General features: G+C 44.4%; 1 protein-coding gene across 1 annotated transcript; it reads right to left on the bottom strand.

Moving 5' to 3' along the window:
* Positions 1 to 4,899: 4,899 nt before the first annotated feature.
* Positions 4,900 to 9,905, bottom strand: LOC119269574 (ultraviolet-B receptor UVR8-like). The gene is made up of 11 exons (XM_037551430.1): positions 9,487 to 9,905; positions 8,681 to 8,754; positions 8,504 to 8,588; positions 8,282 to 8,407; positions 7,939 to 8,175; positions 7,604 to 7,840; positions 6,691 to 6,734; positions 6,056 to 6,238; positions 5,842 to 5,932; positions 5,488 to 5,531; positions 4,900 to 5,378 (listed from the first exon to the last, which is right to left on the bottom strand). Exons 1-11 carry the CDS (start codon positions 9,749 to 9,751, stop codon positions 5,256 to 5,258), a joined length of 1,509 nt encoding a protein of 502 aa, XP_037407327.1. The 5' UTR covers positions 9,752 to 9,905; the 3' UTR covers positions 4,900 to 5,255.
* Positions 9,906 to 11,473: the final 1,568 nt, after the last annotated feature.

The raw sequence follows: 11,473 nt of genomic DNA, 5'->3' as shown, positions 1-11,473 counted from the left end.
AGCAAGTGTGCAAGAATAATATTTACTATGAGAGTAAATCATTTTAGTGAACAACAACAACTGCTTCTGAGGAGCAAATTTTATAAATATAGCTGATGCTATCGGGGTCTTATGTGTCTACCACAAATTATATAGATAACACTTTGAAGATAATCACCAAATGCGGTGTAGATCTCATAGTAATAGAAAACATAGTCTGACTTTTGTCAGTAGATGTTCATATCTCTATTACCTTATGTTATGCTATATTTAAGAAAATCACTTTGAAGGTAATCATCTGCCAAAATGGCATGATGTAGACCTTGCAGTAATATGGATAGTCTGCAAAATTCACAGTAGATGCTAGTATTACCTTATGATATCTTCAGGTAGTCACATCTAATATTAATATTTGGAAGAGCACTTTGAAGGTAGTCATCTTATCAAACGACAAGACGTAGACCTCACAGTAATGATGGATAATCTGCAAATTATGCAGTAGATGTCATCAATACCTTGTGATTCCAAGTTTAACTTTAGTTGTATAATATAGTTGTTGTACTAAAATTACATGCTACATAGAATGCTTGAGGCAGACGTATTGAACATGTTGATTTTTTAAGATAAAATTATCATTTACAATATGTAAATGCAATAGGGAAAGCGAGTCTCCTATCCAAACTTGCAAAATAGTTGATCGTCAAATCTACAACTTAAAGTACATACACGTACTAAATTGCAGAAGAAAAGTAAGCCTGATGGAATATTTTGCAAGTGCTATGTACAGAACATAGTTTCAAATTGTTGGAGAACTAAACCGTAGGTTTAGTGAATCCTAGTAACCCACGTCCTGTACGCTGAAACTGCAATGACATGTATTGGATATACAGAAATACAAGGCTAATTGGAACAATGCCAATGAGATAAAGATTTCCCCAATCATCGATCTGTCTATCCTGTGCGGTTCCAACTCGGGAGTTCTGCCCGTAACCACCGCTGCTAGGGATTTGCCGTGCCGGCCAGACCGGAGGATTGAGATCTCTACCGCCACCTCGTCTCGGGTCGTGGCCTCGACGGAACTGCGCTGGAAGGCGCCGCGTTCCGGCCGGTTGGTGCATGGACCGTGCCGTGCATCCGAATGGATCCGTCGATCCAAGCACCGGTTGTTGGGCGCGCCTGAGGACGCGCCACCGGGAGCCGCGATGGGAACGCTTATGCAGCGGGCTACGCCGGCCGTTTCTCGCCAGTCAAGGCCAAGTGGTGTCACGCCGTTGGGCGCCGTACGCCATGGAGTGCTGCGCTGGTAGGAGCAGCGACGGTGCCGAGGGCTGTCATGCGCTCCGCGCTGGAAGTCGCCTTGCCTTGGGCTGAAGTCGCTTGTGCCGGTGCTTCAAACGATTGATTGCTTCTACGTGTGATTTGCGTGAGTACATACATACAGCCATACAGTGAAAAGCAATCCATTGTTAGATTATTGGTTCATCACAAGAATATTAGATCAAACAGGCAAAGATTAGTAATCTCTGTTTTTTTAATTGAGGCCAGATTGACAAGCTCTGTTCTTCTTTGATCTTTAGTTGACGATGTCGTTGATGGATTGCCTCTGTTTCTGGCGCCGTTCAAAGAAATCACCGGAGTTTTCTGCCGTAAGAGGAGTGTTTCTAATTTTTCATTGATTCCTCTTGCATCTTCTCCTTCTGTATTCTTCCTGCAAAAAGACTTGTTATGGCAGAAATTAAATCGGAAAAGAACCACGCTATTGGACTCCGGTTTATCTTTTCTCGAGGCCAGCGTTGTGTCCAGTGGTCGATGTTGAAGACCGCCGGAGACCCGGGGTTGCATCTGCTATGGTCGATGACAGTGCCGTTCGTCGTTTGTTAGGCTGATCCCCTTTTCTCTGTGACTAATTCGCTTGAGCGGAGAGCAAAGTGCATGATAACGTGTTTTAAGTGAAAAGTAAAGAATGAGAGAGTTTGAATGAAAGATGATCCATCAGTCTTTATTGATGATAGAAGTGGGGTATTTATACCCAGGTGAAAGTACACATGATGCTTGGCGGTCAAGTAAACACATGGTTACTTGAGAGCCAAGGAATTACATAATTGCCTTGAGAGCCAAGGAAGTACATGGTTGCTTGAGAACCAAGCAACCTATCTAATAATTAACTTAATCCTAATTAGCTTAATCAATAAGCAACTATTCTATTCTTAACAGATGGATGGGTTTGATGTTGAGAAATTGGAGCATTGCATGTGATGGTAAGCAATCAGTTCTGCAATTCACTTTTATCCATGCAATTACTTTTTTGAGTATTATATACCGTGGAGAGTATATTCAGTACATAACTAAATTTTCATAAAACATTTGAACATTCTCTTTTCAACATGTGTAATTTATATATATTAATCGAGCTATAGGTAAGCATAGAAAAAAGTAGGTGCATATGTAGTAAAGAAACCGTGGGAATAAAGTGCGGCACTTGCATAGCTTCGCAAGCTTGGAGAGAGATATAGTCAGATCTTTAGTTAGCTTTAGTTCATAAGTAAGAGGGTCCTACTTTCTTAGTCCACTATGGTGCCTACAATGTCAAGGAGCGTTAGATTTGAAATCACATATATGTTTATGAATCGTTATGAGTTCTAAATGATCATTTTTACATGGACATATGTCAAAGCTGAGTAAGAGCCAGCAACCTCAAGGAACAATAACCATTCAAGATTAATGCACATTTGGTTTGCCGTGGCCTGGGCGTCATAAAAAATGGCAAGGACGTCACTGAGGCTGCCTTGGATGCTCTTGCCAACCAGTTGAAGGAGTAGCTGGAGCTGCAGGACATTGTCGCGCTCCGAGAAATCTTCAGGCTCGATGACGAGCAGGCCGTGGCGATCAAGCAGGGTGCCCTTGTCAACCTTGGAGTTGTTGATGCTCTAGATCATGAAAGAGAAAGTATTTAGGCCACTGATGTGTAAGCTCCCTTATGTTTATACATGACCTGTTAGGGAAGATCAACCCTAATGACAACACAATGCACTTGTTCTTGTTGTTGCTGGCCGTGAAAGCCTGTAGGGTGTTTTGGGCCGTTGTTTTCCCTTTTCGGGTTTGCTCTGAGGGGAAGAGCTTGCTAAACCACCTCTATAATGTGCATTATTAATTTTATGCTAGGAAAGTGAAAGGGGCACCTCCTACCTGGCACCGTCCAACTTTTTCTCAGACGGCGCCACCGGGTGGCGCCCCAACCACTAGTCCATGGTCATTGCTCGCTCCTTTGGCCACGGCCGTCTCCGCCCTTTGCGTTGCTGCCCCACGGGCGGGTGGATATGGTCGACTTCATCATTGAGCCGACGTCGAGTGCCCACGGCCATTTGAATTATTGAACATGTACTCGGACCAGTGGATCTTGTTGCCGGTTTAAACAACACGATGACTTTGTGTTGCATGCATCCATTCCACCGTCATACTCTCGAACGGTTGAACATCGTATACTTTATTGAGTGTGCGGTATCTTCTCGCAAAAACATAAAAAAAAAATTGAGCGAACATACGCTATAACTAATGAAAATCATTTGGTTTGTATTGTATGTGTTAGTAATTAATCTTTTTTTTGTGGAAGGTAGGGAGATTTCACTACTTAAGGCGGCTTTTTAGCCGTACACAAGTATACAATATCGCTTTTGTCAGTACCAAGCCATATGGCAGTGATTTGCACATAATTCTTGAGTATAGAAAAGCGCAATTTCTTGCATATATTGTTTCATTTTAAATTTTCACAAAAAAAATTTCAAATTTGTACGTGTTTTTTGAATTCTCAAAAAAGTTCAAATCAATACAAAATTTCAAATTTGCAAATACTTTTCAGATTCATGACCATTTTCTAAAATCATGAACATTTTTTAAATGGCCACTTTTTGAAATGCCCGAACTTCTAAAAATTGGCATACTTCTTTCAAATTTGAGATGTTGTTTTTGAATTTATAATTTTTTTCAAACCACAACCTTTTCAAAATCATGAATTTTTTTCAAATCCATGAACTTTTTCACATTTATTAACTTTTTTCAACTTCATGAATATTTTATTCAATTTTGTGAACTTTTTTCCAAATCTTCGATTTATTTTCCTCGGGAATTCAATGGTGAAGATGTCAATCTTTTTCTTTTTGAGTGGTCGGTCAACAAGTCAATCGACCAATGGTCATCCATCAACCGGTTAACTGTTGATTGAGCGTCCCGCAAAAAAAACTGTTGATTGAGCGAATGAAGCATGGGCGGCGACCGAGCGAGCGAGCACGTTAGCGTTGATGGGCCGTCCCATCAACGCCACATACATATGTTCTTTCGCTCTATGGGGTGACTGATATAACAATCTATATGATTTTCTCAAAAAAAAAATCTATATGAAAGTGTGCGTAATTAGTATACAGAACAAAAAGCTTCCGCTCTTGCATATATTCTTTCCTGGGCTTGTTGTATCACGATGTTGCATCATGCTTCTTGCGTCTGATCAGTTGGAATTGTCATTGTCTAAAAAAAAGTTGGAATTATCAGTGCAGGTTCTAGGACATACAACTCATCAATGGTCGGTCTAACTCAAAGGGACTGAAGCACAGTGGATAGATCATCTGCAGACGAAACGACGGCGGCTTGTTCACCTGTCCAATCCGGATGCTTGTCTCAAAATCGAAGGAAAAGATAAAACATTTGCTAGCTAACTGGATCGTTTGCAACAAGCAATTGCATGTTCTTGTTGATATGCTATTTCCAAAAGTATGTATGCCTTGTTACTTGGTTTCTATTTTTCGACACGGTTAAAAGTTCTTCAGGAGCAAAACAAAGGTGACAGACGACAACACACTTTGCAGTTTTAGCTACATCTCTGTTAAAAGTTTTTCAGGAGCAAAACAAAGGTGACAGACGACAACACACTTCGCAGTTGAAGTTACATCTCTGTTAAGATAGCTGGAAATGCGGGAGCACCATACAAGCACAAATTATCGCGCTCTTTGAACCTAATAGTAGATTGTAAGTATACACAATCAAACAGTGCGAGCAAATCCTCCTAACTCGACCGTATACACACAGCGCGATACAAATCTGTCCGTCCAATGCTGCACTCTGTACCGGCACAGGGAAGAATGGATGGATACACAATGTCACTGTATGCACCCTCATTCATGTATGTACAAGGGACCTCGGTGGATGAAGGGTCTACCAAACTCCTAACAAAATTGTCACCTGACCTACAGGGGCAGTTCAGCTCCTCCTTCGCTAGGGGTTCGGCATCACGTCGGGGACTCCGCGAGCACTAAGGTGTGCCACCAGCCGCACGACACGTTCAGCGGGTGGTACTCGTCCACGGGTACGATGCAGGGCACGTTTCTGTCCATGGAATCGCCGAGGCCCAACTGCACGCACGCGCAACTCCAAAGCTCAGATCAGAGATCATATCACACCAAGGTTTTTTCCCCACCTCACCTGTGAAAAATCGTAGTAGTAAAGCAAAGAGATACCTACCTGGCCGTACTTGTTCCATCCCCAGCAGAAGACTTCGCCCTCATCTGCAGGAAATTTCAACAATGTTACCTCCATACCTCAACAATAGACATGAAGCAGCAACAATGGCAAAGCTGTTTGCTTTGTGTGCGGTAAGATACTGATGCAGGCTAGCTAATAGCATGGTACAGAACAAAGTTGTACTCCCTCTGTAAAGAAATATAAGATCGTTATCTAAACGATCTTATATTTCTTTACACAGGGAGTAACTAATAATAGACAGCACAAGGTTCTAAAGTACAAGCCAAGGGTGGTAAGGCACTCGGGCAGATTGGAACGGTGAGTTCCTCCCAGAGGAAAATACGACCACTATACCTGTTATTATTGCACTATGACGAGCTCCACAAGACACTGATCTTGCATTCTTATTTTCCAAGCTGGGGGCATCTACCAGTTTTGGTATAGTCTGCATAGAAACAAAATAACATTCTTATGCATTTGGTGTAGTGAACAGACAGCTTGATCAGAAACAAAATAACATTCTTATGCATTATGTAGTAAGAATGGAAAAAAGAATCAAAGCTCCCACCTCAGCTTGATCAGAACCAATCCCCAGCTGCCCGAACTGGTTGCCTCCAAACGAATAGACATCACCATCTGCAGATATGGATACTGTATGCCATAACCCTGCGGCAACATCTTGCATCTTGACTCCCAGAATAGCTGATACACATGTTGGGCTCAACACATCATCTGTATTCCCCTGTCCACACTGAAAAATAAAAGCACAGTGATTAAAAACACTGATTTTTATGAAATATGTCAGGTCAAAACATATAGACTAATCGACCTGCAAAAAAAAAACTAATCAAGTATATCACCTTAATCATTGTTATCAATACAAAAATAAAACCCAAACAGTTTCTGACACATACTTCCTCATATATGCATAAAATATCAGAATTGCCGCAATAGATTTGCTGTCTTAAGGAAAACAATTACAAGTTAAAAACGATTTTGAGATGGTATTTTTCAACTAAACAAGCATTGTGAGTGGCTGATCATGTTGATCCATTGTTGAGTTCTGGAATGCTAAGACATACACACTTTCTACCCCAAGTATATCCTCTGATCCATTGTTAAAACTTTTAGTCAATACAAAATATATTACTGGGAAAACAAACTTGTTTGATCAGACCATGTGTTGAAATAGAAAAGACTAACCTGCCCGTACAGTCCCCACCCAAATGCAAGAAGTGCTCCTGAATCTGCAAACAAGAGCTAGCTGTTAAAAAGGTGCAGGGGAAATTTTGACTAAAATAGGGGGCTGTGTTTTCTGAAGTAGGAGGGCAGGAGCACTGCCATTCTACTAAGAAAAGAAAGAGAGACAACTGTGGACTCTGTCCTGCATTTAAGGGGACAAGGCCAGGACGAACCCAGAAACCAAAAAACCGGACTAGCTGCTAATCAAATGACTCCCCAGAAACATGGTCAGGCCACCAACTCCCTAGACCTCAGGTCTTCTTGAGCAATCCATGATATGTACAATGGAAAAGGCACTCTTAAGAAATGAACAATTGTTAATGTTGTGGTCTCAATGGAGGAATGCCCCCAATAAGCAACTCATCTTAGTTCTATAAATCTCATGATTATGCATTTGTCCAAAAAATACTCCCATTCAACATTTTGGTTGGAAATACCTGGATGGATATTTCCTACAAGTAAGCTGATGTATCTTTTTTTGACCAGCAAACCATAGGGAAAGTCCCTACGGTAAGTCTAATGGTATCTTACATGCTTGACTACCGAATAGGGTCTAAGCAGTACCATACCTTTTTTTCCTGTAAGCACCATCACTTTGCTACAGCAAAACAAGCTGGCAGCAATTGGATTTTCATTCTTGAATACACCATAAATATTATTTTACACTGTTACGCCAAACCTAAACTGACCAGTTGGAAATATCTACTGCCCCCCTTAAAAAAAGGAAATATTCAAATATCTAATGTTGCTCACACATAATGTGTCCAACTGAAGTTATTGACAAATGCCATCTCGAGACCAAAAATGATTTGTACTGTCTCTACACGGATACGACAAAAGAAGTATCAGAAAGAGACTGAAAGAAAGAACTAACCCGTTACCACAACACTATGGCGGCCTCCACACGCAATGGCCGTGACACGATTTCCTGTTGCTTTATTAATTTGCCCTTCAGCGTTTTTGTTGCCTTTCATAGCTGATAGCCGATCCTTGCCATACGATGTTGATTCAATGCAAGGTATAGGGTGAGGGGAGGAAACTGTACGAATTCTGGACCCCAGACCCAGTTGCCCTTCTCCTCCATATCCCCAACCCCATACCTGACCAAAATCTGAAGTTTTCAAGAAATATTGGGCCTTAATCCTCAAAGTTCCCCAGATAGGTTAAAAATAGCACTAGAGGACTGCCAAATGTACTAATGTACATTACCTGATAATGCTAATGTATGGCGACCACCAGCAGCTACTGCCGTTATTTTCACCCCAGTATTAAATGTCACAACACAAGGTGGTGCAGAAAGGTTTTCATCACCAGATGTCGAACTGTCATTTCCTTGTTTAGCTGAAGACAACCGTCGCCTCTTGGTGCTATCCTCGGTACCTCTACTTTCAGAAGGACCAGATGCTGCTCCACTGCTTGTCCTAGACGCCTGTGACCTGGGGCTCACTGCAATGGAGTTGCCTTTGTTATGTGATATATCTGTAAGCATTTAGCCCTCCTGAAGATGTTTTTAATGAAGAACTGAGAAAGGACATGTAGTAAGCATCGTCACCTTGGTTGTTGGCAATTGCGCTCTGTCTTTCATCCTTCTCCAAAGTTCCAACTGAAGCTTGATCTGCAATGACCCTTCCAGTTGGAACACATTCTTTCCAACCCCATGTATAGACAACCCCTTCATCTGATCCAGGATAACATTTATGAGAATAGTACCAATACCAAAAAAATTGAGTTCTTACCAAAGCACGAAGTTCTGCATGTATGATGAGCTGCATACCGGTTATTGCAACACAATGAGCCCACCCAGCATCAGCCCTCGCTATCGCAACATCACTAGGAAGAGGAAAAGCCTCTGGAGTCTCCTGAGATGTACAAGAGGCCACGTTAGCAATATCTTCGAGTATTCTCATCGTGTACAAGAGAGCAAAGGCAACGAGTGTGTTGTTAACTTTACCTCGTGCTTCCCAGCCGTCACATAACTTTGACCCATATCGTCAGTAGAGCCCCAGGTGAGGAGTTTTCCAGACTCTAAAGCAAATGAAATGCACAGGTCAGTGTCGATTAGAACTTGATCACATTGACCAAGGCCAACAAATGACATAAAATGTTTCAGTTTGGCATATCACTGAATAAACAGCAGCTATTACTAACAGTCTGAATTTGTACAGTACATCAGCAAATTCTGTTGGTATTGATCCAACGACAAAAGGCATATTTACATTAAAGGATTTGAACGGACATTCGAAGAACACGAGGTCCTTCATCTTGCTACTCCTTCGATCACACCAGTAACGATACGATCCATGAGAACATCATAAGAAAAGACTCCGATAAATTGAGAAACAAGCTTTGCTCGACAAATGTAACCCTTCCCCTCTCTCTCTTTTCATTGTTTAGCACTCAGTACTCAGTAGAACACAAATCCCAACCACACAACTTCACTCACCGATTAGCCAGCATGAAAATGCAACTTCACGGTCGGCTATTTCAAAAGCAGATTCCAAAGTGTGATATGCTAATTCAAGAAAATTCCGACGCGCTGCTCGTAGAGAGTACTTGTATCGCGAGACAGCCCTTCACTCATCAGGCCAAAAATCCACTACCGAATACCACTAGCAAATAAGCAATCCTGCACAGAAAGCGCGCATGCCGACGCACCGAGCAGATCTGCGCCGCCAAATGGAAAGACGAGCACAACCAACGCACCGGGAGTACCAGAACACAAACGGAGCAAAAATTGAGAAGGGAGGGCGGCGTCACCGGAGATGGCCATGGCGAAGCCGCACCCGCCGCCGCAGACATCCCTCCACGCGTCGCCGGCCGCCGCCAGGGGCAGCCTGACGGGCACGGGGCCCAGCAGCGGCGAGCGCTGCGGCGAGACGCCGGGGAGGTAGCCCCACATCAGCACGACCTGCTCCTTCCCCGCCTCCCGCGCGCCGTCCTCGTCCATCTCCTCCTCCTCCCCGCCGCCCCCCACGAAGCCCACCTCCCCTCCTCCTCCTCCTTCGCCGCCGCCGCCGTTCATCTCCTCGAAAATCCCCGTACTCGCCGCCGCTATCGCCTCCGTCTCGAACCCTCGCTCGCTCGCTCGCTGGCGGCCACACGGGATGGAGGGAGGGAGATGGCGTTGGTTCGGCTGGGCGAAGTGGGAGCAGCGGGCGCCTGCTTTCGGAGCGTGAGGCTGGAAGCAGCGAGATTTGGGCGTATCAGTTTCGCCGGGGGCGGGGGCGCCACGTCAGACGCCGAGGTGGCGCGGGCCGTACACGTGGCGCGGGGTGAGCCGCTGGATCCGGCCGGGGATTCCTGGCCAGGAATTGGCCGGAAGGTTCTGGAAGGGCGGAGGTTGGGGCCGGGGGCCCACAGGGCGTACGTGTCAGCAGGCCAGGAGGGCGGGCGGGGTGGGGTGGGAAGCGGGGGGCAGAGGTGTGTGGGGCTACCGGTACCACACCGAACGATTTTGACCTCCGCCTCCCACCGCGTCCACCAGTTAAAATATGCCTTGCGTGCTTCGCTTGTTTTGGGTCGTGACTTCAGTCTTTTACGGGCGATGACGCACACACACACACCTCTTCTTTCTTAAAACAAGATGCGGCGTAGGTTATGCTCCCAAACTATGGAAAGCAGGAGCCGGCTGGCTACCAGATGCAAATATAATGGGATGCTTTTTTTGACAGAAGCACATCATCTTTGTCCATTGCAGGAGAACTAGCAAAAAAGAGAATTCGGATGCCATCACTTAATGTCATGTATACGCCCAAATTGTCTTCAACATGATTTAGTTGCGACTCTACATTCGGTGCGTTGGGGCAGGGGCCCGGCGGCCGCGGGTAGCGGAGAAGCGGGTGGTCAGCGGCGTGTGGCGGCGGTGCTGCATCTACGCCGCTGTCGGCCAGCAAGTAGCGGCAGGGCCGTCGGCTGCGCAGCGGGTGATCGGCAGCGTGTGGCGGTGAGGTGGGGCGGCGGTGAGGGTGGATGTGATTATACGCAAATATCCATCTTCCCCTCTATAGAGCGAAGTTGGGGTGTTTTTAGGATGAGATTGTAAAAAAAAATTGGTACAGGGGAATTGCCGGAGTGTGTTTTTTATGCCAACTTCCCGCATAGCTAGTTTATTAGGGGAAGGGAAGCTGCTGGAGATGCTTTAAAACCCTACGATTTCTTAGCTACTATTTTACACGAGGATATCGACCGATCCTTGTGTAGCTGGATAACCGTGGTTACGACTGTGGAATTATGCTCTCTGCATCTTCTTCTGTTACGGGTTAATCTTGAGGGTTGAGGTGATGTGTCGGGTAGTGGTTCTTTCATCACAAAGGAGCCTAGTTGAGCTTGCAATCAGATGTTCTTGCTTGAGTTGGCACACATATGTGAAGCAAAACGTACATGCACGAATCAAGATCATAGGTCGGCTACTACATATGGACGAATTAAACCGGAGGCTTGTCATACTTTGAACTAGCTATGGGTAGTTCTTCCTCATAACATGAAAAACTTCATGCTCAACCAATCCAAAAAATCCGTCACCTCCTTCATCTTGCAAAGATTGCCACACCAACACCACATGACTGCCATCGCAGAGGTAAACTCACATTTCTTCATTTTTCTCGGCCTAATGCTTTGATCCGAGCAAGATAAACTCATACCGACAAAAAAATGTGACACACTTAGCGTAGTGGTGATTTCGAGTGTGGTTGGACGATGGATGACGAGAGGTTTAGTGCCTCCCTTTATAGAGCATGAACGAATG

Source organism: Triticum dicoccoides, chromosome 3A (genome assembly GCF_002162155.2).
Source record: "Triticum dicoccoides isolate Atlit2015 ecotype Zavitan chromosome 3A, WEW_v2.0, whole genome shotgun sequence".
NCBI classification, from domain to species: Eukaryota; Viridiplantae; Streptophyta; class Magnoliopsida; order Poales; family Poaceae; genus Triticum; species Triticum dicoccoides.
This window is presented reverse-complemented; position numbering and strand designations above follow the sequence as displayed.